The sequence below is a fragment of the Megascapheus bottae genome, chromosome 5 (genome assembly GCF_031878675.1).
Source record: "Megascapheus bottae isolate mThoBot1 chromosome 5, mThoBot2.hap1, whole genome shotgun sequence".
Taxonomy (NCBI): domain Eukaryota; kingdom Metazoa; phylum Chordata; class Mammalia; order Rodentia; family Geomyidae; genus Megascapheus; species Megascapheus bottae.
The window spans coordinates 9,159,292-9,186,401 of NC_143513.1; the positions used below are offsets into that span (position 1 = coordinate 9,159,292).

Genomic DNA, 27,110 nt, shown 5'->3' on the forward strand with positions numbered 1-27,110 from the left:
GGAAGAAGAAGCGAGCAGGTGAGCGGGTCCAGAGGAAAGGCGTGAGAACAGAACACAGAATCAGGACCTTGATCTGACACATAAGCCCTTTTACTTTTTGGCTTCGTGAGTTCATCAAGACTAAGGACCAAGATGCAGTGTACTTCTAAGAAGGAGCTGGGCTGAACCAGCCTCGGGCTCACACCGGGGAGGGAAGGGGCAGGGTCGGGGTCCCACGGGGTCCACCGAAGAGCCGCCGTCGGGCCCCGGGGCGCAGGGCGCGGTGCCCAGCCTTTCCGGGGCTCCGGGCTCAGCGACTTGGTCCGGACCTACAGTGGGGTTTGCAGAGCGGGTCTCCGGCCCCGCGCCAGGCCGTCAGTCCGTCCGTGCGTCCCCCGCGGCCGGGGCGGGCCCCGCGCGGGGCTGCGCGCGCGCGGGAGCGGCCCCCGCTGGACCCCACGCCCGTCCGGCGTTTGGCGGTCGCCAGGACAACCGGGCTTCCCGCAACGGCGGCGGGAACCAGTCGTTGGGGCCGCGGAGCGAGCCAGGCCGTAGGGGGGCGCCCACCCGCCGGCGCCCAGACGATGCGAAAATGGTGGGGCGGACGCGGAATAAGCCAAGGGGCCCGGAGCCCTCCCTCCCCGCCCGCGCCGCGCCGGCCAAGCGCCGGCGCCCGGCCACCGGAGCCGGGGAGCCCGAGCTGGAGGAGGAGCCGCAGGCGCCTCCGGGGCCCATGTCGGGCTCCCCGCTGCAGCCCCTGCTCCCGGGCAGCGGCAGGACCCTGCCCGGGGGCGCCCGCGACTTCTCGCCGCGCAGGATCCGAAATCTGAACGGGCAAAATTACGCGAACCTGGAAGCCGTGGCCAGATCGGTCCTGCAGGGCCGCTTCCAGTTCCTGCACAGCTTCGCCGAGCAGATCCGCCAGAAGATGCTGGGCCTGCAGGCGCGCCGCTTCTCCAGCCGCATCACCTGGGGCATAGGTGAGCCCGCCCCACAGGTCGGAGGGCCGGCTTCCCTCCACAGGAGATTAGTTTAGATCCTCTGTGGATTCCTGAAAACAAAAACAAAAGAAAAAGAAAAACAAACAAAAACTAAGAGAAGGGCGCGCTGGAGACTCTTGGCCAGGATTCAGTCTCCTAAGTCCTTGTTTAATACATATATATGCTTTTGCAGTCTGCCAACATCAAAGCAGCTATGTATTGCCGTTTGGTTTGCTTTTGGACAGACACGACTCCTCTGCGTTTAAAATACAACAAAATAAAGGGGGTGTGTGTGGCGGGGGAGGTACTGGCCTCGGTCCCTGTTTTGTTCTGTTTTCCCCTCAAGGCGAGTTAGTGGTGTGCTACTTGGGCCACTGCAGCGCTTCCAGGTTTTTGGTGGTCAATTGGAGATAAGAGCCCCAACAGGCCTTCTTGTCTAGGCCGTTTTGAATCACCATCCTCACATCCCAACCTCCGGAGGAGCTAAGGTTACAGGTGTGAGACATTAGGTCCAGCAGTGCTTAAAAACAAAAAGTAGTGGATAGGAGATGGAGAGCAGGAGGATCTCCTACGGAGGACAGTCTGGGCAAAAGCATATTGAGACAGCCCCCACGTCAATGTGGTGATGAGTCTCTGTGGTCCTGGCAGAAGGCAGGAGTTGTAAGTAGGACAGTCCCTGTAGGAAGCCAGTCTGAGCAAACACTGAGGATCCCAGGAAGGCAAAAAAAAAAAGGTGAGGGGTGTGGCTCAAGTAGTAAAGCACCTGCCTAATGTGAGGACCTGAGTTCAAACATCAGTACTGCCAATAGACAGATAAAGAGGATTGATAGAAGGATGAGTTAAGATCGTTAACACAGGAGTTAGGGTCACTCCATGCTGGTTCCCATTGGTTTTGGTCTTGATGTAGAATGTCATTGTCTAACCCTGAAGAATTTCCTTAAGCATCACTTGAAACGTTCCCCCCCAACCCCCGCCTCCTCCTCTTTGCCTGACAAATCTCATGTTCTGTAGCCTTACTTCATTGCTATTTCTGTTTCTTTAAAACAAATGTTTGGCCTGGTACTTGGTCAGCAGACTCATAATGCAAATTATTGTAGTTTCCTGCCACCACTTGCCCACTGACTTCTGATATCTAAGGAGGATGAGTTCCCACATTTAGTGTGGTAACCAAACTAAATCAGATTTTGGATTTTGACTTTATCAGTTGTCTGATTATGCCAACAGACTCAGCCACCGCCACAATCAACACACAGTTGAGGTACACGGCATTGTCCCAAACCCAAGCTCCAAGGCACCAAGGCTGCCTGGCACCTGGCTACCATCTGGCTACATACAGTGTTTCCGGAGCTGGGAAGCGGGAATTAACACGGAAGGATGGGAAATGGAATCTGAGATCAGGGAAGACGTTTAGGAAATGTAGAAATCGAATTATGACTAGGGGCTAATATTTAAATGTGAGGAGCTGAGAGAAAGTATCCAAGAGCTGATAGAATGCCATAATTGAAGTCATGAAAATAAGATAGCATGACATTAATGCATGGTCCGGCTGAGACACAAGACGGCAGAAAAAGAGGAAACAGGCGAGTAGAATCAGTTTTGGAGAGCCTAATTCAAAGCCAGGAGCAAGGCATTTGAATTTCTGGAGGAAGACACTGTCTGATCCTTTTCTTTACATTTTTTCCCCTAATGAGAAGAAATTGCTTAACCTAAGATTAACCACCTTAAACAATCCAGTGGCACTTGATAAGTTGCATTGTTAGTGTTGAATAGCTTGGAGAATGAGTTGAATAAGAGAGATTTCACAGAGATGAACTCAGCAGTGTGTACCAGATAGGCTGGAGATGGGCTGAGAAAAGGAAACAGAAAGGCCAGTTGGTAAGCTGTGACTAGAAACCAGGCTATAGTGGAGAGGAATGGAGAGAGAAGTGAGCCGGATAGAGAGGGTTAGGTAGATGTGAGATAGCAGTGAAAAGAGGGAGGAGGAGGGAGAATGATCAGGGCTGTAGCTTATGGACCTGGGGTTATCTGAGTATAAGGGACAGTTGAAACTGTGCCAGAAGGATATTTTCAAAAGATACCAATGTGAAGAGAGAAAACTTGGGAAAATCTTTTTAAATTTAGTTTTAAAAGATGAAAGAAAGAGAAAGAACGAGGGAAGCATAGAAAATGGGGATTCCCAGAAAAACAGAATTGAGAACGCATTGAGTGGCAGGAGAGAGAGGAAAACAATCCAGGAATCACACCCAAAACTACTATTAAGACTTAAGTGTAAGGGTGAAGGAGAATAGTGGTTTCAGTAACTCAGGACCATTGAGCATTTAAAAGATGTATGGGAATTTCATGAGAAATGGGCCAAAAAGATTGTTGTTGGATGAGAGGAGGGAGGGAGGGAGAAAAAGGAGGGAAGGAAAAAAGAGAAAGAAAGAGAATCCGAAGTCTCATGGGAGGTGCTGTAGGTTTGGGGAGAGTGAGAGGCAGAAGGGAAGGATGAAGTGCAGTCTTGGATTTGGGGAAGGAAGAATTAAAGCACAATCCGAGAAGCTAAATTTGTATGAAAGAAGCAAGAACTACTATATTGAGAAATGTTGAAAATTCATAAAAGGGTGGGAAGACTGAAACATGGCTTTGTTTCAGTAAAGAGCAAGGCTGGGTTGCCTCAGAAATTGGCCTCATATGATAGGAGGCAAGAAGCAGGGGACAGCTAGCTCTAAGGTCTTCGGGAGATGCTCTGTGCCCTGGGAATTGGGGCATAATTATACTTCATTTTACAGGGCAGTTGCAGAGGGAGAGAGGAGTGAGAGAGGCATGAAGATTCTCGAGGATCCTTTGGAAAGGGCTATGGATTGACAGCATATTCCATTTTGATTAATGTTCTTTTAAAAGCCAGATGCCAGTGGCTCACGCCTGTAATCCTAGCTACCCAGGAGGCTGAGATCTGAGGATCCCAGTTCAAAGCCAGCCTGGGTAGGAAACTTTGTGAGATTCTTATCTCCAGTTATCCACCAGAAAAGCAGAAGTGGTGCTGTAGCCCAAAGTAGTAGAGAGCCAGCCTTGCGCAAAAGAGCCCAGATGCTGAGTTCAAAAAAAAAAACAAACCCTTTAAGGAATTTTGGCAGTATATATGATTTTGGGGGAAACTCAGGGTATAAGAATACAAGGTATAAAAGCGGTTGAATAGGACAATCTGAGTCTTAAAGATAATGAAGGTTTATCCATGGTGGATGTCTTTCAAGTTGAGAGAAGGTTGTGAGGTTTAGTTTCAGAGTGGTTCATATGAAGCAAATTATATATATTTTTTTCTGTAGAGAGCCAATGAGTATTTTATAGCTTTTAGAAACATATAGGTTGTTTCATCTTCTGTTCCATCTTTACTTTTACAAGCATAATGACCATATTCAGCTAGTGGACAGATGGAAAGCAGACCATAGTAAACCGGCTTGTCTTGCTTGGCACAAAGCAGTGATTTACAAAGTAGTATTTGAAGTGGGCTAGTATAGTAATACAGGTGGAGAACTCGAAGGCAGGGCTGGGAACTTCAACACTGCAGTTTTAAATTTCTTTTTCTTTTCTTTTTTTTTTTTTTGTGGGTCATGGGGCTTGAACTCTGGGCCTGGGCACTGTCCCTGAGCTCTTCAGCTCAAGGTTACCATCCTACCTATTGAGCCACAGCCCCACTTCCCATTTTCTATTGATTAATTGGAGATAAGAGGCTCAAGTTCTTTAGTGTTGGGGCTGGCTTTGCACCTCAATCCTCAGATCTCAGCCTCCTGAACAGCTAGGATTACAGGCATGAGCCACTGTGCCTGGCTTTAAATTTCTTTAACAAATTAATTTGCATTTGCTTTGGTATCCAAGCTGAGTAATTTTCAAATTGTTAAAGCAGTTTATGTTGCTTGTTTGTCAGATAACTTGCCAAGTGCATTTTGGACAAGCAGAAGGAACACCATTACAAAACATTGGTGAGAAAGTAGAACTTCAGAAATAGTTAAGATATAAGACAATAAGGAAGATACTTGGAAAATTGTCAAAATCAGCATTTCTTTCTTTTTAAAGAAAGAATTTAATTTGAAATTACCCCAAAGCCTGTAACAATCCAATGAGCATTCGTTACAGGAGAGCCTGGGGCCTCTGTGGGAAGTGGGGACTGGGGCTCTAGGGTGTTCTTGAAGACATGCAGCTTTCCAGTCATCAGAGAGGCTGGAAAATTAGGTGGTAGCTCTTCAGAAAGCCCATGCACAGAGGACCAAGGCTACTGCACCCCTCTCAGAGTGAGCAGCGGAATCTGTGCCCTGTAGGGGTGCCTCTGCCCAGGAGCTTGCAAACAGCTAAAGTTTGCACATGGGAGATGAACTGCTCGGGAGTTGAACTTCTGCACTTAACCATCTTCTAATGAGATGAGAGACACAGTGATGCACAGTGCTTCCTATGTGACTAGGGACTTTCCTAGTCACACACACACACACACACACACACACACACACACACACACACACGTAATAGAGAATTTTAAAAAAATGAAGGTCTAAAGCCCGCATTTCATCACTCTTTCTTTCTATCTCTCTTTTCTTCTTTCGGCAGTCATGAGGCTTGAACTCTGGGCCTGGGCCCTGAGTGTTTTGCTCAAGGCTAGCTAGTACTCTACCACTTTGAGCCACAGCACCACTTCTAGTTTTCTGATAGTTAATTGGAGACAAGAGTTTCACAGCCTTTCCTGTCCTGGCTGGCTTTGAACCGGGATCCTCAGATCTCAGCCTTCTGAATAGTTAGGATTATGGGTGGAAGCCATTAGCACCTGGCTTTCATCACTCTTTCACAAAGTATCTAGGGAGCTAGAAGCTGTTGAAGCCCCTCCCTTTGCTGGGTGTGAAATTTCCCTGCAGAGGTATATGCTGCTGACTCTGTGTCCTTGTGAATTGCTTTCCTGTGTGCACATGGACGCAGTTGGTCATGTAGCTTCTGGTGCTGTGTCTGTGGATGATGAATGCATATGAAATGATGCTTCTAAAAGGTACTTTCTGGGGCCGGGAGTTTGGCCTAGTGGTTAAAGTGCTTGCCTAGCATGCATGAAGACCCAGGTTCGATTCCTCGGTACCACATACATAGAAAAAAGCCAGAAGTGGTGCTGAGGCTCAAGTGGTAGAGCTCTAGCCTTGAGAAAGTCCAAGGACTGGCAAAATTAAAAAAATAAATAAATAAAAGGTACTTTCTAACAAGGGAGCTTTAAATGACTTTATTTCATTTTCTTCTCTCTTTTCTAGCTGCCTTTCTGGGAATTTTGCACTGGTAAGATTGAGTTTTATTTTAAAATATATTTAAAAAAACTGGATCAAAGCTTTATTATTTGTGTTTACTTAGAGAACAATAATTTCTGGGTGTGTGTATTTCTTTAAATACATCACTAGCTATTTCCAGTGAATATTACAGTTTGTTTTATTTACAACACTTTTTAATTAACTAATGATGGTATGCTATTAGTACATAAGTTTTGAGACACCGGCTTAGTAATACCACCTAATGAAAAAAGAAGTCGAAATGAAGAGAAAGACTCTTCCTGGGACATGCACGGTGACACATGCCTCGAATCTCAGTACTTGTGGGACAGGAGGCAGAGGCAGGAGGATTCTAAATTGGAAGCTAACTTGGGCTACTGAATGAGACCCAGCCTCAAACAAACAAATAAACAAAAAAGAGGTTTTTTTGATGGCGGGGAAGCAGAATTAAATGTGATTGAATCTTTCACTGTGCAGTCACTGGCACTTTGTTTACAAAAGTAACAATGACTTACATATAAGAATCATATGCAAGACAGGTATACTTTTCCTCCGGAATATCTTCCACTGAGCCCAGAGGTTTCTTCTCTTGGGAAATGTGGGATTTATACCATATTCTGTGGGGGCAGTGCCTAGTTGGCTGTTAGTTTCGAGGGAAGGTTGTGTTGTGAGCCTGCCTCCACACCTGAGCTCCCAGGTCAGTAAAGGGAGAGTAGGACTCCAGGCCCCAGATTGGACTGGGAATTCTGCTTTCTATTCAGTTCTGTGGGAAAATACAACAAAGCCACATGTGCCACCACTACTGGCCAGATGGAATTGTGTTCATCAGAATCTTCCTGCAGGAAGATTTTAAGACTGGGGCTGCAGTCTTAAAATGCCTGTAAGTCCCATCCATGCCTGCCTCCCTAGACATAACCTGTGTGTTTCTCTACTTCAGTCAGAAGTTATTTCACTCACAGTTACTTTTCCAGTGCTTTTGAACAGTGACATAGGTACTTTCCAGACGGATGCTCCTTGAGTCACTTGTGAAACTTCAAAACACAAGCCAGAGCCTGCCTGTTCCCTGACCTAGAGGCCTTGGATAAAAGGAAGACAGAGATCAACACAGAAAGTTTAGGTCCACAGCTAAAGTTTGAGAATGGAGTCACAGACTCTGAGACATGTACTGCTATGAATTCTAAACACTCCCAAGCATGGACATTTGTAGGCAAATTCGAGCATTGCTTCAATATTTATTACACAATTAACTTTCTCCAATTTATGGCTTTCTGACTGTGCTTATCCCAAACTGAAATTATTTTGTTACTGTTTCCGAAGCCTCTCCTTATTTGTAATGTGATATTTCATTTCTCTCCCCAGGATACATCTAGTAACACTTTTTGAAAATGACCGTCATTTTTCTCACCTCTCATCTTTGGAACGGGAAATGACTTTCCGCACTGAAATGGTTAGGTTTCTCCTAATGATTTATTTTGTGATGTAACAGTAGCAAGACTGTGAAGTGGAAATTGAATAGAACTGAAGTGGCTTTGGGGAGGTGGGAATTGTATGTGCTTTTTATCTCTGTAAACTTGTGAGCATGCTACATACCTGTGCTAATGCATCGTTATTTTCACCTCCATAGCCCTCATATGGCTTTGAAAAATGGGTGGATTAATATCTGTATGACACTGAAACGTTCTCCAGTGGGAAAAAACTCAGTTTTATGAACTAAACCAGGTAGTTGTGGCAGTCTGGGCTTTGGTGACAGATTGTCAGATTCAAAAAGCTAGTCATCTCTGATTTCCACATTCTTTTTTATTTTTTGCTAAATCGAGAGAGCCAATCTGGCAAAGATTAGTAAAAATGGAAGCAGGCCACAATTGGGAAGAAGAGTTGGCACAAAAGGATCGCCCTTCATTAATGAAGCTCACTTAGGTACTCACTGTTTCCCTAAATAAGCATCCTTGAATCTCAGATCTCTTGCCATTTTTACATTGCTGTTGGCTTCCTAAACTGAAAGGAGACTCCTGCAGTGGACTTATTTTGCCAAACAAAACAAAACCTTAAGGAAATGCTCCATCAGACCCTAGCTTCATTTAGAAGATGCTGGGAATGTGCTTAATCCACCAAAAAATAAAGTAGCTGGCTGAAGTAGGAGAGCATGCAGATATCAAACCTACAGAAAAGTTCACATAACAGTGCAGTCAGAGCTGGACGAACATGCTTTCTTTTTTGTTTTTTTCTTCCTTTTTTTTTTTTTTTGCCAATCCTGGGGCTTGAACTCAGGGCCTTAGACTTTCCTCAAGGCTCTACCACTTGAGCCAAAGCACCACTAGTGGCTTATTTCTATGTATGTGGTACCAAGGAATCAAACCCGGGTCTTCATGCATGCTAGGCAAGCACTGTACCACTAGGCCAAACTCCCGACCTGAACATGCTTTCTTGAAGTCATGTAATGCATTAGTAAGGGGGCATTAGAGAATCTTCATAGAAACTTTGCTCCTCACTTCTTTTTCCCCAGAAGAATACGTTCTAAAAAGAGCATAGATGTAGCAGTGCTTTACTTTTATTGATAATGTATGCCTTTTTTCCTCCCACTAAATAAAAAGGGGCTTTATTATTCCTACTTCAAGACCATTATCGAAGCGCCTTCATTTTTAGAAGGGCTGTGGATGATTATGAACGACAGGCTCACGGAATACCCTCTGGTTATCAACACAGTGAAACGTTTCCACCTGTATCCAGAGGTGAGTCACATCTGCACACTTACTGTCTGTGCAGGAACAGTATTGAGCCTAATGGTGCTGAGAAAAAAAGAAAGTGACTTTAGGCTTACTCAGTTTAGATGTTCCCTAGAGTTAAGGACAAGGATCAAAGTTCTCCTAAAAAATTTGAACCCCTAAAAACCATGCTCATGCAAACTCAAATATTAGTGACCAAAGGTGCTGGAGAAGATGAATGAGGGATAGCCGTGGGTGCTAAGAAGAGTAGCTCAAGGCTAATGCCCTACTCCTGGGCCTGATTGCTGTCCCAGAGCTCGTCAGCTCAAGGCTACCACCCTACCCTTGAACCAAGCCCCACTTTCCATTTTCTAGAGGTTAATTGGAGATGAGTCTTAGGTCCTTTTGTGCCTGAGCTGGCTTTGAGGGATGACCACAGTGACCCCAGAGTCATGCCACAAAAGTAGGGCTCATTAGCCACATGGCCTGACACCCATGGATATCATCCAACACTTTCCCGTAGAAATTAGGCCAGGAGGATGGCCTAGGAGTAGAATGCTCGCCTAGCATGCAGCAGCTGTGGGTTCAATTTCTCGGTACCATATACACAGAAAAAACTGGAAGTGTTCTGTGGCTCAAGTAACAAAGCACTAGCCTTGAGCAAAAAGTGTCCAAAGGCAGTGTCCAGGCCCTGAATTCAGTCCCCAGGACTGGCAAAAAAAAAATGGGTCTAGGGAGGCTGCAAGTTCTAAGAATTTAGAAAAAAAAAAAACAACCAATTTGCTGTGGGTGATAAACACCAATGTTATATGTGACATCATGGGGACATTGCATTTTGTTGTTCAGAACTCTCAGACAGATTAAAAGCTAGTACCAATGAAAAGTACTGTACTTTTTCTTCATACTTGTAAAACTTTCTGAGAACTATCTGTTGATTTGTTTTAACTGCGTAATCATGATGGAAACAAGTTCTTTGAGTTTTGACAAGTGTAAGAAACTTATGAGCACAAGGTCAGCTAATTATGAAGTGTTTTAATGATGTTTTTATAAATGTTTCACAGAGTTTCTGTACATTCCATAAGGTTACTCCCTCTTTTCATCCTTGAATCATACTGACCTGCTTTTTTTTTTAGTTGCATATTGATCTTATGATTGTGGGCTCATTTCTACATTCTACTATTCCATTTGTATGCATGTATAACTTCTGCCAGTATCACACTTTTTTTTTGTGGGGCATGGGGCTTGAACTTGGCTTGGGTGCTGTTCCTGAGTTCTTCAACTCAAGGCTACCCCTACCCCTACCCCTGCTCCTGGGCGTTGTCTCTGAACTCTTCAGCTCAAGGCTACCTCCCACTTCCCGCTTTCTGGTGGTTAATTGGAGATAAGAGTCTCAGGTCCTTTTGTGCCTGGGCTGGCTTTGAACCTTGATCCTCAGATCTCAGCCTCCTGAGTAGTTAAGATTACAAACATGAGTCTCTTCGCCCAGCTCATACTTTCTTAATTACAGCTTTATACTAAAATTCAAAAGAAAGGAGTTATAAAACTTTGTATTTCCTTCTCTAAGGTACCCACAAAGAAACAGTTTCTGAGTGCTTGCTTGTCAAGGGCGGATGCTATGCATTGCCACATAAGCCAGTAGGGAAATAAAAGTAGAAAGGTGAAATGAACTGGAAGGCTTCTGCTGGGGAAGGCCCTTGGGGTCCTCAGGCTCTCAGGAAACACAAGGGGACAAATCCAGGGGAAGCTCACCCCCTGCTGCCAGTGAGGGGAACAGCAGCTCTATGCATTGCCCATTCACACTCAGGCCATACTCCTGGAGGAGGAAGCTGGTGAGGACACTGCAGCAGGCAGTAACTGGAGAACAGGTGAAGGCACAGTGGTATCTTCCTCTTGTGAAGGCATCCCCACCCCCTCAGGATGCAGCTTTGAGTCCAGACATGACCTTGACTAGACTTGGATGAGAAAATCACAGCAGAATAGGTTTAAAAGAGGTGGTTATATTTTTCCGGTGCTGTGTGCTTGAGAGGGAAGTCCCCTGCCAGTGAACTAGCTATCCCCTAGCCCATGGTAAGAGAGTTTGAGGAGGCATTTCTGTCTTCCTGAGGTATTTTTCCAAAGAGAAAACCCTAAACCAAGAGCTAAAAACAATGCAGATCAGAGGAATTTTCAGTCCCTGGTATTATATAGCAAGAACTGATGAGCACAAAGCTGAGCTCGAGACATGACCCAAGTGGTATAACACTAGTCCCAATCAAGAAAACCAAGCAAGAGTGTCAGGCCCTAATTTCAAGCCTTAGGACCAACACGCACACACACACACACACACACACACACACACACACACACACACGTACATAAAAATACATGCATACGCACAGCCACAGAGCTGTTGTTTTATTTCATCCCCGTTTTAAAAATAATATACATTGTATATTTCAATGAAGAAATAAATTCTACATGAAATGTCATTATTTCTGTACTCATATTTTCCCATTAATTACTATCATTTTTTTTTGCCAGTCCTGGGCCATGAACTCAGGGCCTGAGCACTGTCCTTGGACTTTCTCAAGGCTAGAGCTCTACCACTTGAGCCACAGCACCATTTCTGGCTTTTTCCTATGTATGTGGTACCAAGGAATTGAACCAGGGTCCTCGTGCATGCTAGGCAAGCCCTCTACCACTAGGCTAAACTCCAGGCCCAAATTACTATCATATTTTAATCACGAATGTTTAAGTATTTGGCTTTACATTTGTACTATAGGACTGATGATTGTATGGATGATAACAAAGAGAAATGATATTGGTATGGATCCAAGTGTGCAAGGCCAAATGTATCTATGAAAAATTGTATTTTGGAACAGCTGATGTATTTTCCTTCCTCCTCTCTCTCTCTCTCTCTCTCTCTCTCTCTCTCTCTCTCTCTCTCTCCATATATATATATATATATGTATGTATGTATCTCTATCTATCTATCTATCTATCTATCTGTATCTATATATATTGGTCTTATCTTTTGTAGGTGGTCATAGCCTACTGGTACCGAATTTTCATGGGGATAATGCACCTGTTCGGGATAGAAGCCAAGACCTGCTGGAATGTCACGAGGCTGGAGCCTCTTAATGAAGTGACGAGCTGTGAAGGCATGCCCCCTCCCCCACCTCCCCAGAGCACACAGACAGGGTCAGGGTGTCTCCATCACCATCTTGTCAGCACCATTTTAAACAGCTGGAGATGACCTATGCACTGCGTGGTCCTCAGGGCCAAAGGCCTTGTCCTCAAAACACTGAAGTACAAATTGGAATATGAGTGCCAGTTTGCCCCAATGCCAGACAGCGCTGAGTGGAACTCTGTCTTCTGTTTCAGAATGAGATAGCACAAAACAAAGTGTTTTGAGTGACTTTAGGGAATTAACAGCCAACTATGTGCTTCTAGTAGCTAAGGTTCTAAGGATGCATACACACCAGTAATCAGATAGACAGTCAGAGGTAGACTCATAGACAATCAGACTACATTGGAAATAAGGCTTTGCCACATGCTCACAGCCTGTGAATAATTTGAATCAAACCCTTGCTATGCATCTTGTAGCCCTCTACCACTTGGGCCACAGCTCCACTGGTGGTTTTATGATGATTAATTGGAGATAAGAGTCTCATGATCTTTCCTGCGCAGGCTGACTTTGAACTGTGATCCTCAGATCTCAGCCTCCTGAGTAGCTAGGATTACAGGAATGAGCCACATATACTTGGCTATATCTACATTTTTTTCTAGTCTTGTTTATTGTAGCATTCAATTATCGGAACATAAACAAGATTTGTGCTTCCTCTACACTTCCACTGATTGGTTTCAATGTTTTCTTTTTGTTTTTTGTTTTGCCAGTCCTGGGCCTTGAACTCAGGACCTGGGCTCTCTCAAGGACAGAGCTCTTCCACTTGAGCCACAGCACCACTTTTGGCTTTTTTAAAATATGTATGTGGTACCGAGGAATCGAACCTGTATGAACCTAGGCAAGCACTCTACCACTAGGCCAAACTCCCGGCCCCAGTTTCAGTGGTTTGTTTTTTGTTTTTTTAATAAATGAATTTAAAACAACAGTGGAAGATATTTGAAGGGCAATTACACCTTTTTTCTAACACAAGGAAACAAAGTGCCTCAGAAAATGAGGCAGTTTTGTAATGATTCAGTCCTAGAAAACATAATATTTTCTGAAATGTTGAAAATGACCACCTGTTGAAGGGACACGTTGTATTCAGCAGGTTTCCAGTGAGTGACAGTTCAGTGTTTCAGCAGGCGCTGGGGTACTTTCAGATTGCTGGGTGTTGAGCTTTATCTTCAGATAGTTTGCACTCACTGGGACTTTTGAGCCATTATGCGTGATTACAAGTAATAAGGATGTTAGGAGTCATAATAGCAATACTTCAAGAAGAAGGTCCCCCATATTCCAAATTCCTGGGGCAAGAAAAAAATGAAAAGACTAGATTTCTTGGAACAGACAGAGAAGAAAACTAGTAATACCATTGGAATGAAAGGTCATGTCACAGTGGCTGCAGACTGGTTCAGGATGGGAACTCCAGCAGACCAACAGGCTGACACATGGCATTAGCAGTGCTCGGAGAGGATATTTTTGGGGGACCTGTGGAGGGGTCTCTTAGCCAACCAGATAAGAGTACTACAGTCTTCAGCAAACAATTGTGGAAAAATTACAGAGGTGTTTTTGGAAGTAGACATTTTAAGGGCATTGTGATTCAGCTTGGTGTTTACTTTGAGGATCTAGGTCCCTTTAAATGGAAAGTGCCAGGTTCGAGCCCCTACATTTCACTTTGGGTGTTTTGGTTTGGAATACTTTGGAGACCTCAAAGGCAAATACCACCTGGTGCCTCTTAGCTGGACGGCTGGACCCTCTCAGCTAAACTGAGGCACTGCCAAGTGTCCTGAAAAGATAAGATGAATATATAGAAGCTGTTGTCTGAGGACCTCAGTAGCTCTAGTGATAGTCCCAGACACAGGACAATAATAACAGCCACTAATCTAATATGAAGCCCTCACAGCTCACTACAGTATAAAATACTTCATTAATGGACAAACAAATGCACCTAAGTATACATGGCAGGGACCAGGGCTGTAAATGAGTGACTGATCACTTGCTCAGTATGTGTGAGGCCTGGGCTTCTATTCACCAGAACTACAAAGCAAAAACACAACAGAACAAAAATCAAACTGAAACTAAAATAAACACCTCTTCCCTGCCCCCAAAACCCTAAGAAAGTCAAAGATGGTTACCAGTCTTAAAAGAGAGCAGCAATCAGAAAAGCAAGGGTTCATAGCAAATGTACTTGTTCTTGATTCCCAAGCAATAAAATAGGCACATCTTGTGGTTTCCAAGGCATTTCTTTGCTAACTGTTGATTAATCTGTGTCTTTTTCAAGGGCTAGGAGACCCTGCTTGCTTTTATGTTGGTGTGATTTTTATTTTAAATGGACTAATGATGGGACTATTCTTCATATATGGAGCATATCTCAGGTAAGACACACGAACTATCAGGTCTACAAGTGAGCTTACAGAGACTGGCTGTTTGTTGATCCATAAAGAAGATTAATGAAGATTAATTGACTCATAGTCACAAAATGTGTAGAACTTGATTACCCCCCACCACACACACACAACTCTTAACTAATACCATGCAGCCAGAAAGTGGAGCTGCTGCTAAAGAACAATCAAACAAACAAAAATCAGTATCTTGAAAGCAGTCCCCCCAATTATTTCAAAATTAAGATAAAAAACCACAACAAAGGTTTTAATGAGAATACCTCTACTTCATATGTCAAATTATATATAGTATTTATGTGTATGAATATTTTCAGTCATTATAGGCAGTTCAAAATCATTGGTAAAGAAACTTGTTAGATGGGCTGGGAGTTTGGCCTAGTGGTAGAGTGCTTGCCTAGCATGCAAGAAGACCTGGGTTGATTCCTCGGTACCACATACATAAAAAAAAGCCAGAAGTGGTGCTCTGGCTCAAGTGGTAGAGCTTGGCCCTTGAGGAAACCCAAGGCAGCGTTCAGGCCCTGATCCCAAGCCCAGGACTGGCAAAAAAGAAAAAAGAAAAAAAAAAGAAACCTATTAGACTCTTACCTTCATCGCCTAGTTACTTTAAGTGCAATTTCAAACACAAAATTCTGCCTCCATTGGGTTTATTCAAAGAATGCAGAATGCTCTGAAATAGCAAAATTAAAATTTATTCCATGTAAAGAACTTAGATATGTTATTTAGAAAATATATTAGATGTAACAAATTATAAAAATTCATAATAAAAACATGTTAGGTATAATAAGTTATAGCTGAAGTTACATTCTACCCTCACAGTCTGCTTGTATATTTAAGACTAAAATACAAAGTGCATGGGAAATATTTACTATTATATGGCCTATGCCATGTTTTAAGTACAAAAAGTATTATTTCAATTTCTGAGGTGCTTTAGTGAGAAACTTACTATATCTCCTATGACTTACCATTTCTTTCTTTTTCTCTTCTCTAGTGGGACTCAGTTGGGAGGCATTGTTACAGTACTGTGCTACTTTTTCAACCACGGAGAGGTGTGTTTCTTAGATAATAATTTTTAAGAAGCAGAGTATGTAGGAAGAAAGAAATACAATCAAGTGGCATATAGTTGCATAATACTGATGACTTGACAATATTTTGAAGAACCTTGTGTTGAAAAAAAATAAAGCCAAGATTTTGCTTGTGTTGATCTAAAGCTTTAAAATCACCAGAGCTTAAATGAGATGAAAGGCTTTGTCTGGAGCCAATACCTAAAACCACAGGGAAGGAAACACTGTACTTAGGTAGTCAGGAACATTTCCCCTGGCCTCTTGGAGGTGTCAAGATAGGAAAATGGAGGAGAGTGAGGATAGGTTAGTTGCCAGCTTCCAGTCCCTGCACCATGAAGGTGAGTTTCTCATTTGACATTTGCAGCCTCTAAATCCTCAGCTTAAAAGAAACACTTACATGTGGAAACATTGCAATGAAACTCCTTTGCACAGTAAATATATGCCAATAAAAAGAGGAAAAAGATATATGCTTAGTTGTGTGTGTGTGTGTGTGTGTGTGTGTGTGTGTGTGTGTGTGTGTGTGTCTGTGTCTGTGTCTGTATGTCTGGGTGCTCGTCCTGGGGCTTGAACTCAGGGCGTGGGCACTCTTTTTTTTTTTCTCAAGACAAGTGCTTTACCACTTGAGTGGCAGCACCACTTCTGGCTTTGTTGGTGGGTAATTGGAGATTAGAGTCTCAAAGAATTTAGGCTGGGCTTTTCTCTGTTTGATGACCATGTCCCCAAACTAAGCAAATCCAAAAGCAGATGTTCTGCCAGGTGTTCAGGATGAGCCCAGAGCACTTGGCCCTCAGCAGTTCATGGGTTTAAGGCAATCCTGTAATAGCTGATTGAGGGAAGATTGATGACATGATAATCAGGAGGTTTTTTTTTTTAATGAATGACCTATTTTATGAACTGAGTGCTTCCTTAATTTCAGGCCACCCGAGTAATGTGGACGCCTCCTCTCAGGGAAAGCTTTTCTTATCCATTCCTCGTACTTCAGATGTATATTTTAACTAAAATTCTCAGGTAATTTTCACTTATAGAATAAAGGCAGAGTATAAAATTTGCTTTGACCTTCAACGTTATAACCACCAAATAAATATAAATGTTATTTGCAGAATGAATTGAGTATAGTGTTAAGATAGCCCAAAAATCACTCTATAAAAATTGATGTCCACTAAAATGTTTAATAACAATGTTATGTTTTGATAAATCAAGGCATATGTCCTGTTGTTTGCCTTGACAGAGAGATTCTGAGAAACAATGACATTATTTTTCAAAGCTTTGGTACTTTGATGGATCGATTTCCCAACTTTGGTTTTGCTGGAAAAACCACAGTTCTCTTTCATGTGTCATGAAAGCCCCTTTGCTCAGTAAACTTGGAAATGCTGGGTTAGACACATAATGGATGCGTATATGTATAATATACTTGTGACTTATATGCATATTACATATAAATATTTTATGCTTCTATACATCTCAAATGCTTGTTTCACTTGGACACTGCTTGTTGGGATTAAGTTTATAAGCATTCCAGAAATTTAGTTGATCAGAGAAACAAAATGAAAAAAATCGACAGAACATTGTATTTCTACAATACATTTTATGGAATGTTTGTGAGTTCCCTCCCCAAGGAGAAATGACCATTATCCAAATGCCCAGGAAACCACACATATTTCCTGTTCTAATCCTCAGCAGATACCACCTTGCACAAAGATGATTTGTGTACATGTTTCTTCCCTCCCTCCCTCTCTCCTTTCCTTCCTTCCTCCCTAACACCCTGCCTCCCTCTTTTTCTCTCTCTCCCTCCCTTCCTTCCTTTTTCCTCCCTCCCTCCCTCCCTCCCTCCCTCCCTTCTAAGCACTACCACTGGAAGCAGGGACCATGTCATACTTGTCTCTGCAACCTCAGAGCATGTGCGTATTCTGCAATGGCTAGAAGAAGGGGAGGAGAGCACCTCAGGCTGCCATGAGTTTCAAGGTCACGTAGATGACATATCCCTCTGAGAGAACTGAGGAATATGACTCTCACTGCATTTGCTGTCCATTGCATCCTAGCCAAAAGTCACTTTGTTAAATAGATTACCAGTGTCTACTAATTTTGTGATACTACTGGAAAATGTGAATATCTACATTTTTGCTTTGGAAAATTTACCTATTATACGGGCTTTGTCAAAACCAAATAGAAGGTTTAAAAATGGAGCCATTATTGGTTCATGGTTTGCATTTCTTTTCCCCCTGTATTTAGGGGGAATGAAGCAGAATGATGTTGCAGAATGGACAATGTAACTTTCAGCTACAGTTAACACAACTGCTTTCTAGAATAACCTTTTAATTTGTTGCTTTAGAATGTTTTCCTTAATTATTTGCCTCTCTGTTACCTTATGCTCCCTGCTTTCTGAAACATAAAAGTGGAAGGTGACAGAAACTGCTGCTCTGCAGACAGGATGAACTTTCAGGCCACATGACTCACTGTAAAGTCTTCAATTTTTAATGGCATGCAAATTTACAGGGACAGAAACTTTTGTACTGAAAATGTGTAATTCAGTGTTTTTGTTTTTAATGGTCCAGATAACTTCAGTTCTTTTCAGTCAAGCATTTTCCAAAGCGCATTATCCTCTCTTTGTATTTTGTCAAGGCCAGGGGACTATTTTTTTCATATATTTTTTATTGTAATTAATAGAAGGGTTACATATTTGCCAGATAGAAGGTGCATTAATTCACATACATTGATACCCTTCCACCTGTCTTGGTCCCCATTTCCCTTCCCCCCAGGGGACTATTTTGATTCTGTCATTTTGTAAGTGCTCTCCATAGCACAACTGGCTGGTGCCTTTTCTCTCTTCCTTGGCAGGACCTCATTGGGTCACAGGAAGCATTTCCTCGCCCTCTGCCTGGCTAACACAGCCTTCATGCTTCCCTGGCAGTTTGCTCAGTTCATACTCTTCACACAGGTAAGTTACTGGAGCGGGTGTGGTAAAATTTCCCAGTGGATTTGTGCATACCTCTTTTAGTTCTGTAAATTACGGCCTCAAACATGTTCATACAACCTTCTGTGCACAGCTGTTGTACATTCCTTTTTTTCTTATGAAATGTTGCTGTTCAGTGCTACAGACATGCTTGCCTGTGGTGGAACAGCTGTAGGATCTTTGGGGGTTTTATTAGTGTTTGTGTTTTTAGCATTCACATTTTTTGCTAGTCCCAAAGCTAGAGCTCTACCACTTGAACCACACCACCGTTTCCAGCTTTTTTCTGTGTGTATGGTACTGAGGAATTGAACCTGGTTCTTCATGCATGCTAGGCAAGCAAGCACTCTACCACTAGGCCAAACTCCCGGCCCACATTCACAGTTTTTAAATATTTTTTCCTGTTTGGTATTTCTTTGGTAAGCTGTATATAATCCATCTTTTAGGAAAGGTTAATTATCTGTTACTGCCTTTTAACTGGGTCATTCAGTACAGGAATGGTTGATGACTGATATGCAAAGCCAAACTATTGGTATTACCAAGTAATTACCATCAGTAATGATGTCAGTAATTAGCATCCTCCTATCCAGACAGTGACTTTCTATTCTGGTCCTTTCACAAACCTTTCCTTTTGTTCAAATCTCACTGCTGTGTTGAGCATGATGCCCCACCCCCCACTTGACCCTGGGTTGCAGAATTGCCCTGCTCTGAGCTCTGTCTGAGTACAGTTTACTCCCTTCTGTTTTCTTTTAGAGACTGATGATTTAATCATTTTAATTTCCACCAGTCTAAGTCTCTGTCTGCCTATATTTTTGCTCATGTTCTCATCTGAGCTTGTCTTTTCCTTAAGCCAGTGTAGGAGGCCCATGAGGACACAGGAAAGACACAGGAAGGTGTCTGCAATTTGCCATCCCTCCTTATATATTTCTTCCCTCCCCTCCCCTCCCCCCCTCTTCTCCCCTCCCCTTCCCATCCCTTCTGTTCTGTTTCTCTCTTTCTCTTTTTTAGGTCCAACACTTGGACTTGAAGTTGGTACCTGACACTGTCACCCATTGGCTAGTGCTTGACCAACAGAGCCATACCACCAACCCATTTTCCCTATGATTCATGTCTTCACTTTTGTTTTTGTTTTGAGACAGGTGCTCTTTACATAGCCCAGGCTGGCCTTGTACTCAAAACTCTCCTGCCTCAGTTTCCCTGGGACTACAGGCACATTCCTCCACAGTTCCTGGCTCTTATTATTTTTATACCTCACCAATCACATCCTTATTCTTTTAAACAGCAAACTTGATAAGGTTTCACATGTTTTTCTGTTATTCTTGTATCCTTCCTGAGTCTGTTTCCATATGGGATTTTATGCTCAGAGAATGTCCAACCATTACCATTTTCCTTTTGCATGAAACTGATGTTGACAGTTTCGCTTGATTTTTACTTCTAGAAGTAAAAGCATGTCTTTGAAGGATATGCTTTCTAGGTATATAATTAAAGGTTAGAAGAAGTTTGTATTCGTTTGTCTTGGTGTTGTGCAAATGTCTACCCACTGTCCTCTCTGCCTCATTATGAGAAGTCAAATCAAAATTAGTTTTGAAGACATTTTTTTCCTAGCTTCCCACACCTTCCATCCTCAATCCTCACACAGCACCTTCAACATATCTTGTATCCTTTTTGGTATATTTGTTACAATTGATTAACTAATATTGATTTCTTATTACAATTCACACTGTGCTGTGCAGACATGGGTTTTGATGAACATACACAGGGATGAACTCACACTTGTTGTCCTGTTCAGGAAAGTTCTTTTGCAATCTCGCTGTGTGATATAGTACAGCATATCATTGGGACACACAGTTGTGGGGAGCTACTGACCCTTCCCTGCCTGTGAACTTGTGCTTTTTATAAAACATGACAGAGTTGTCAGAGGGCAACTCAGATGCTCTGCAATGAAGGCTTCTCCATGTCTTTCCAGTTCTTCTTTTTTGCTGAATCTTTAACTATAGGATGACACTGTGCTCATCTAGTCCCCTTTGAAGCTCTTTATGGCCCTTGCAGTCCTTGGTGACTGAATGTGTCTTGATACCTGGTCATCCGCCAGGTCTCTGAGCCACCTGCCTGCCACAGGCAGCTGCCTGAGGGCATCCTGCAGTCCTGACAGAGGAAGAACCCTGAATGCCAAGCCCATCCCAGAGTCTATCTTCACCAGCCCTATTCATCTGACAAACAATCTCATACAGTTGTATTTTTTATATTTATATATTTCCTAAAACTAGAGTTCTCAATGGGACAATGGATTCAAATTCCTCTTATTAGAGACCTAAATAGAATAACAATATAAAACATTATAGAAATATGTTATTTTGTGTGTTTTTCCACAATTACACTTCCATTTTTTTAATTTTAAATTTCAGATAGCCTCATTATTTCCCATGTATGTGGTCGGATACATTGAGCCAAGCAAATTCCAGAAGATTATTTATATGAACATGGTAACATTTTAAAAAATGTGTATAAGTGGCATGTTGGAATACATTCTCAGAGTCTGTTTTTTTCTGGGGCGCTTTTTAGGGTGGTAGCAATGAAAACATGTGATTGTGACAGTGTTCAGAAAGAAAAGTGGACATGCACGTTACTGTATGTTATACTTCCAACTGTGTTGCGGGTATATTCTTGAAAGCTTCAATGTTTTTATTTCTGTATCTCATTATTGTCACTAATTTTGAAACTGCCTTTCTCCCTTATCATCAGATATTTTATTAACAACACTTTTGCATGAGCATGACACTGCAACTAAAATGTTATACTGTTGCTTGTGTGGGGGGGAGTTGTCAAAGCAAAATTGAAGCAATCTAATATTTATAATTAAATCTGCCTCATGTCGTTCCATCATGGGAACTACAGAAATAACACAGCATTAGATTGTTTTTGCTTTTAAAAAGCAAGTAAAATAGATGGAGGGGGGTGGAATTAAATTCTACTATGTAGAATGGCTTATCTTGAATTTTCATACCTGGCAGTGAGTTTGAGTTCTGTGCTTGCCTTCTCAGGTTTCAGTTGTCCTCTGCTTCATTCTGATGTTTGGAAATCCCATGTACTTAACGTCTTACTATTCCTCATCCCTGCTGATGACATGGGTGAGTGCTTGCTGAACCGGGAAGCCTCCCTTGCCTGTCCACCAGCCAGCTTACCTGTCTGACGGGAGTGTGGAAGAACACACAGGGACCTTCTCCTGATTATGGTTCTTGTGAAACTAACTCTCTGCCTAGCCACTGAAAAACAGCACAGCTCCAATTTTTAGAGGGAGTCCTGAAGTTAATATTAAAATAATAATAATCACGAGAAAATAAGACTTTAAAGTACTGCAATCACGGCTTATTTTCTTGTAAACGGCCTCTGTGGGCTACTTTCAGCAATGGGAGAATAATGGGGAGGAGTGCAGCACCTCGGCACCTTCTTCAGCCAGGCAGGGGACACTCGGTGACACCCGTGGAACTTGCGAGCTCTAGATCTACCTGCTGGCCACCGGGAAATCATGCGGTGGGGTCCTCCTCCTCCTCCTCCTCCTCTTCTTCTTCCTCCTCCGCCTCCTCCTCCTCCTCCTCCTCATCGAATGATGACGACCCTCTTCCCCTCCTCTCCCACACGCAACACAACCACGCTCCTGTTCTTCTCCACTCCGCCTTCTTTCCCACACCTCCCCCCCCCCCGGGGGTGGGGAGCTGGGGGAGGAGGGAGGACTGAAGGGCCAGGTGACAGCTCCATACATGGAGCACTGAGGTGGCCCAGGTTTGACAAGGTCACCAGCGATGGATGAAAGTGGCTGGCAACAGTTGAGACGGAAGGATAGAGTTCTGTAATTTGTATCATGGGTCCAGTTCCTATTTCATAACATGTGTTGAATTCATTTGTTCTTGGGAAATGCATTTCAGGCGATTATACTGAAGAGAAGCAAGATTCAAAGGATGGGAGTGTCTGAACTCAACTTTTGGGTGAGGTTCTGTGTATTCAATACAATACTTTATTAGCACATGTTAATCCTGACGTTTCCATGAGTTCACAAAATGTACCTAGGTGAGACGCTGGCCTTGCCGCTGTCTTCTCCCTTTCCCTCTCCCTCACACCCCTGGTGGTCCTCCTACTTTTCTATCCTTTTTTCCTCTAAATTCCATCACTAAGAGAACAGCAATGCTTGTCTTTAAGAGACATTCTCCTTTGTTTCAACCTCTCCTCCCCTGTCCTCCCCTCCCCTTCCCTCTCCTTCCCTCTGTCTCTGTCTCTGTTTCTCTTTTAGTCTTTGTGTCTCTTTTTGTCTCTGTGTCTGTTTCTCTGTCTCTGTTTCTCTCTTTGTTTCTGTCTCTGTTTCTCTGTCTCTGCTTCTCTCTTTGTCTCTGTCTCGCTCTGTGGATTGAAGTCAAGGCCTCATACACTCTAGGCAAGTACCATAGCATTTGCGTCTTGCCCTCAAGTTCTTTTGCTTTTAGTTTTCCACAGAAGGTCTCACATCCTCCTCCCGTCTCACTTCTTCATTATCGAGGTCACCAACATCTACCATCTGGTCCCGCCGCTTTTGTTTCTTTGATGTCAGCTCTCCTGCACGAAAGAGACAGAATCTCAGCATAGTTTTGATTCACATGTCCCCCATGGCTAAAAATAGTGGACATTTTTTCCATGTGTTCATTTTCTGTTTTTGCTTCTTTTGAGAACTAGTTCATTTGCTCCTTCATTGAGAAGGTTGTTTATTCTTTTGGTGTTTGACTTTGGGGTCAGGTAAAGATTTTTTTCTTCTGATTCTGTAGCATCATTTGTTGTTGAGGCCGTCTTGTGTTTGTTTTAGTATATATTTTTTTGTCACCTTCATCAAGAATCACACGGTCATAGCTGGTCTTGTTCCTGGGTATTCTATCACACTGGTCTGTAAGTCCGTGTCTGTGCCAGTATCATTTTGCCTTTCCTGGACATGAATGAAGCAATGCTCCTCAGGTGCCTTCTTCCATGGACAGCGCAGGTGAGAACCAAAGAGAAGCCACCAGAGGCACCAGGTGAATTCAAACAGCCAGAGCAGCTCTGCCGTGACACTGGAGGCTAAATTGTCATTGTTACAACCATACAGAAAAGAAGGCCAAGAGTTGCTCCTGCAAACTAAATGAGGGGACCCTCTGCTGAATTAGAACCCATAGCCTGCGCTCTAATATCCAGAATGAACCGAACTCAGTAGAAAACCTCTTGTCACGATAAGAGTAAGGAAAACAAGTCAAACAAGGAAAGGCAATCAATGGATGTCAATGCTGAGACGAATAAGATGGTGACATTTAAAAAAAAACTATAGTCTTTTCAATAATTGCTGTAATCATATAATTTATGGAATATGATGTGACAATTCAAGACATGTGTACAGAGTTTGACTTCAGTATGTGTACACAGTGTATGCCGATCAGATCAAGATGATCAATATGTTTATCTCCTTATTACTTTGTGCTTTCTTCACCTTTTATTTCTGCACAAGAAATCTCTTCTGTTTTGTGCACATTTTTTGGGTAGTTTGACGGTATGGATTGCATCAAATGGAATGTGTTTTGAGTACACATGCAAGAGTCTTTTATCTAATTATTTGGTGGTGCTATTACTATTGGTGGTGTAATTATTATTAGTGATGTTTTCTAGCCCAGGAAAAATCTCTTATCAGAAGTGTCCTGAGGGTGGGTTTTGTTTTGTTTTGTTGTTTGTCAGTCTTGGGGCTTGAATTCTGGGCCTGGGTGCTGTCCCTGAGCTCTTCAGCTCAAGGCTACCACCCTACTCCTTGAGCCACAGCCCCACTTCCTATTTTCTAATGGTTAATTGGAGATAAGAGTCTCACTGTCTTTAGTGCCTGGGCTGGCTTTGAACCGCGATCCTCAGATCTCGGACTCCTGAGTAGCTAGGATTATAGGCGTGAGCCACAAGTTGAGGGGTAGTTTCAGTGAATGTAAATTTCTTTTTTTTTCCATTCCCTTCTCCCCTCCACTTTCTCTACTTTCTTGTGTCTTTGTTCTCTCTCACACTTTCTCTCTTCTCTCTCCTCTGTCTCTGTCTCTGTCTCTCCTCTCCTCTTCTCTCTTCCTCCCCCCCCTCTTTCCCCCCCCCCTCTCTCCCCCTTTCTCTGGCAACAGTCAAGCATGATCTTTTGATAATCTTTTGTCCTGTTGAATTTCCCTTTGCAGCCTCCTCTGTCATTTACTATGCATGGGCCAGAGGGCGCTGTTCTGTCTCTCCTCCCTTTTTTCTTTCCAGGAGGAATGCCTTCCTGAGCTCTATGTCTTTTATCCTGGGCATTTTTTTAAGTCATGGCTGTGAAGTCCATTCCCAATCACCCCAGGGCTTTCATTTTAGGCAGGTACCATTTTCCCAAGGCTTCCCAGTCTGTATGCTCAAGAGAAGGGAAGCCAAAAAAGGAGCAACACCAGTGCCTCCTTGTCAGTTTCAGTGTGCAATTCTCTTTTTGGAAAGAGAAAATTCTCCTTGGTAAAGATTTTTGGAAGTGGATGTGTGACTGGGGGGGGGGGGTAGAGCCATGAGCCAGCTAAGTGATAGCATTCAGGCTCAGAGTTACTCAGAGTTAAAGCCCGAGTACTAGCACAAGTACACACACACACACACACACACACACACACACACACACACACACACACACACAGAAGCCAATTTTTTAAAAAAAATTCCATTGTTAAACAGGAACTTATAAATTGTATTTCTACAAAAGTTGTATGAGTTTTAATGTTGTAAATAAGCACACAATCCCGATCCATTACAGATTGAAAAGAAATAGCTTCCTACAGTGTCCTCTGGACTCTGAATTTGTCAACTCTCCTGTTATGTATTTTGTAGCAGTGTTGTCAATTTCAATTATTTCCTCAACAACAGAACTTTCTGCAGCAGCAGCATTTTCTCTGAGCCCAGCACACACGCTTCACATAGCTTGTATGAGTAAATTCTTTTTATGTCACATATATGTACAACTGAACAGTGTAGCTGTTTCATTTGTCATTTTTTTTTTAACACGGGGCTTCTGTTTTATTTTCTAGCTTGTTCAAGGTTGTTGTTGGTGGTGTGGAACCATCATTCTGAAATTTCTGACATCTAAAGTCTTCGGTGTTTCAGACCATGTAAGTTCTTCCCAGTTACACAAAGAGTTCCTAAAATTATGGAAAATAATTATCTCCCTGAAAGCAGGCAGTAAGAAAATAGAAGTAGAAAACAGCAGGTCCACCTTGGGTTTGGCTGGTGGCGTGAAGTTTTAAGGCCTTAGTGATCAATAACGGAAGCTGATTACTGTGTGTAATTTACAGTCATGGGAACTAACTCTCGTATTTAAGAGCTTAAACGTGTGTCTGAGAAATGGCCAGAAGAAAGGCAGTCAGCACAGGAATCTTCGTGAACCTGATGATGTGTGGGAATTTCCCGTATGATTTGTAGTGTCTGGGAGGAGGTGAGAGTGGGCTTTCTTCTGGGAGGAAAATGATCTCATGATAAAATCTCATGATGAAACACCGGTGGTTTCATCCCAGCAAGCATCTACTCTGGCTTTATTATTTTCTCTACTTAGCTTTCCAGCCTGTTTTGCTGTCTTTTTCTCTTGGTGTTTCACTTTATCTTCAGTTATTTTGATAAGTCAGCTCAGGGAAAATCTGGCTTGCCTCATTTTTGTTAGATTTTGAGATGTGTCTGTGTATTTTGGGTTGACTGATGACAACTCGGTTCTCATTGATCACATTCATAGCTGTGACTTGAATTATTTTTGTTTGTTGTGTCCAGATTCGCCTGAGCGACCTCATAGCCGCCAGAATCTTAAGGTACACAGATTTTGATACCTTGATCTACACCTGCGCTCCTGAATTTGACTTCATGGAACAGGCGGTATGGATGTTTGTGTTCTTTGTTTTGATTTTTCTTTCATCTTCTGTAGCTGTGATGGTTTTCTTCTTCCTTTTACTTTAAACATGAACGTTAATGTTCATACCCTCTCTCCCTCCCTCCCTCCCTCCCTCCCTCCCTCCCTCCCTCCCTCCCTCCCTCCCTCCTCTCTCTCTCTCTCTCTCTCTCTCTCTCTCTCTCTCTCTCTCTCTCTCTCTCTCTCTCTCTCTCTCTCTCTCCCCCCTTTGGATGGTTGTAGGGCTTGAACTTAGGGCCTGGGCCCTGTCACCTGCCCGAGCCTCTCTGTGCTCAAGGCTAAGGCTCTACACTTGGAGCCAAAGGGCCACTTCTGATCTCTGAGTGGTTAAATTGGAGATAAGACTCTCACCAGGACTTTCCTGCTGGGACTGACTTTGAACTGTGATCCTTAGATCTCAACCTCCTGAGTAGCTAGGATTGTAGGTATGAGCCACCAGTGCCTAGCTCCTTTGCTTCTTTCTTTCTGTCTTTCTTTCTTTCTGTCTTTCTTTCTTTCTTTCTTCCCTCCCTCCCTCTTTTTCAACAATAACATTTGCTAGCCTCCTTTCCCTGCTTTATCATTGAAAATCAATAACTATTAGCCCCTGAAATTCCCACCATTCATTCATTCATTTGTTGAGAAAGTATAATGGAGGGCCGGGAGTTTGGTCTAGTGGTAGAGTACTTGCCCAGCATGCATGATGCCCTGGGTTCAACTCCTCAGTATC

At 43.0% G+C, this 27,110-nt stretch overlaps 1 protein-coding gene across 1 annotated transcript in view; it reads left to right on the top strand.

The window, feature by feature from the left end:
* Window positions 1-483: 483 nt before the first annotated feature.
* Window positions 484-27,110, top strand: part of Dpy19l2 (dpy-19 like 2) — a 42,783-nt gene continuing 16,156 nt past the window's right edge. The window contains exons 1-14 of the mRNA XM_090332649.1: window positions 484-959; window positions 6,218-6,242; window positions 7,589-7,676; window positions 8,821-8,958; window positions 11,951-12,071; window positions 14,355-14,448; window positions 15,464-15,521; window positions 16,453-16,544; window positions 18,372-18,471; window positions 20,889-20,966; window positions 21,525-21,611; window positions 22,407-22,466; window positions 25,536-25,616; window positions 26,266-26,367. Coding sequence (XP_090188775.1) covers window positions 572-959; window positions 6,218-6,242; window positions 7,589-7,676; window positions 8,821-8,958; window positions 11,951-12,071; window positions 14,355-14,448; window positions 15,464-15,521; window positions 16,453-16,544; window positions 18,372-18,471; window positions 20,889-20,966; window positions 21,525-21,611; window positions 22,407-22,466; window positions 25,536-25,616; window positions 26,266-26,367 — 1,512 coding nt within the window. The 5' untranslated portion in view covers window positions 484-571. The remainder of the gene's footprint in view (window positions 960-6,217; window positions 6,243-7,588; window positions 7,677-8,820; window positions 8,959-11,950; window positions 12,072-14,354; window positions 14,449-15,463; window positions 15,522-16,452; window positions 16,545-18,371; window positions 18,472-20,888; window positions 20,967-21,524; window positions 21,612-22,406; window positions 22,467-25,535; window positions 25,617-26,265; window positions 26,368-27,110) is intronic.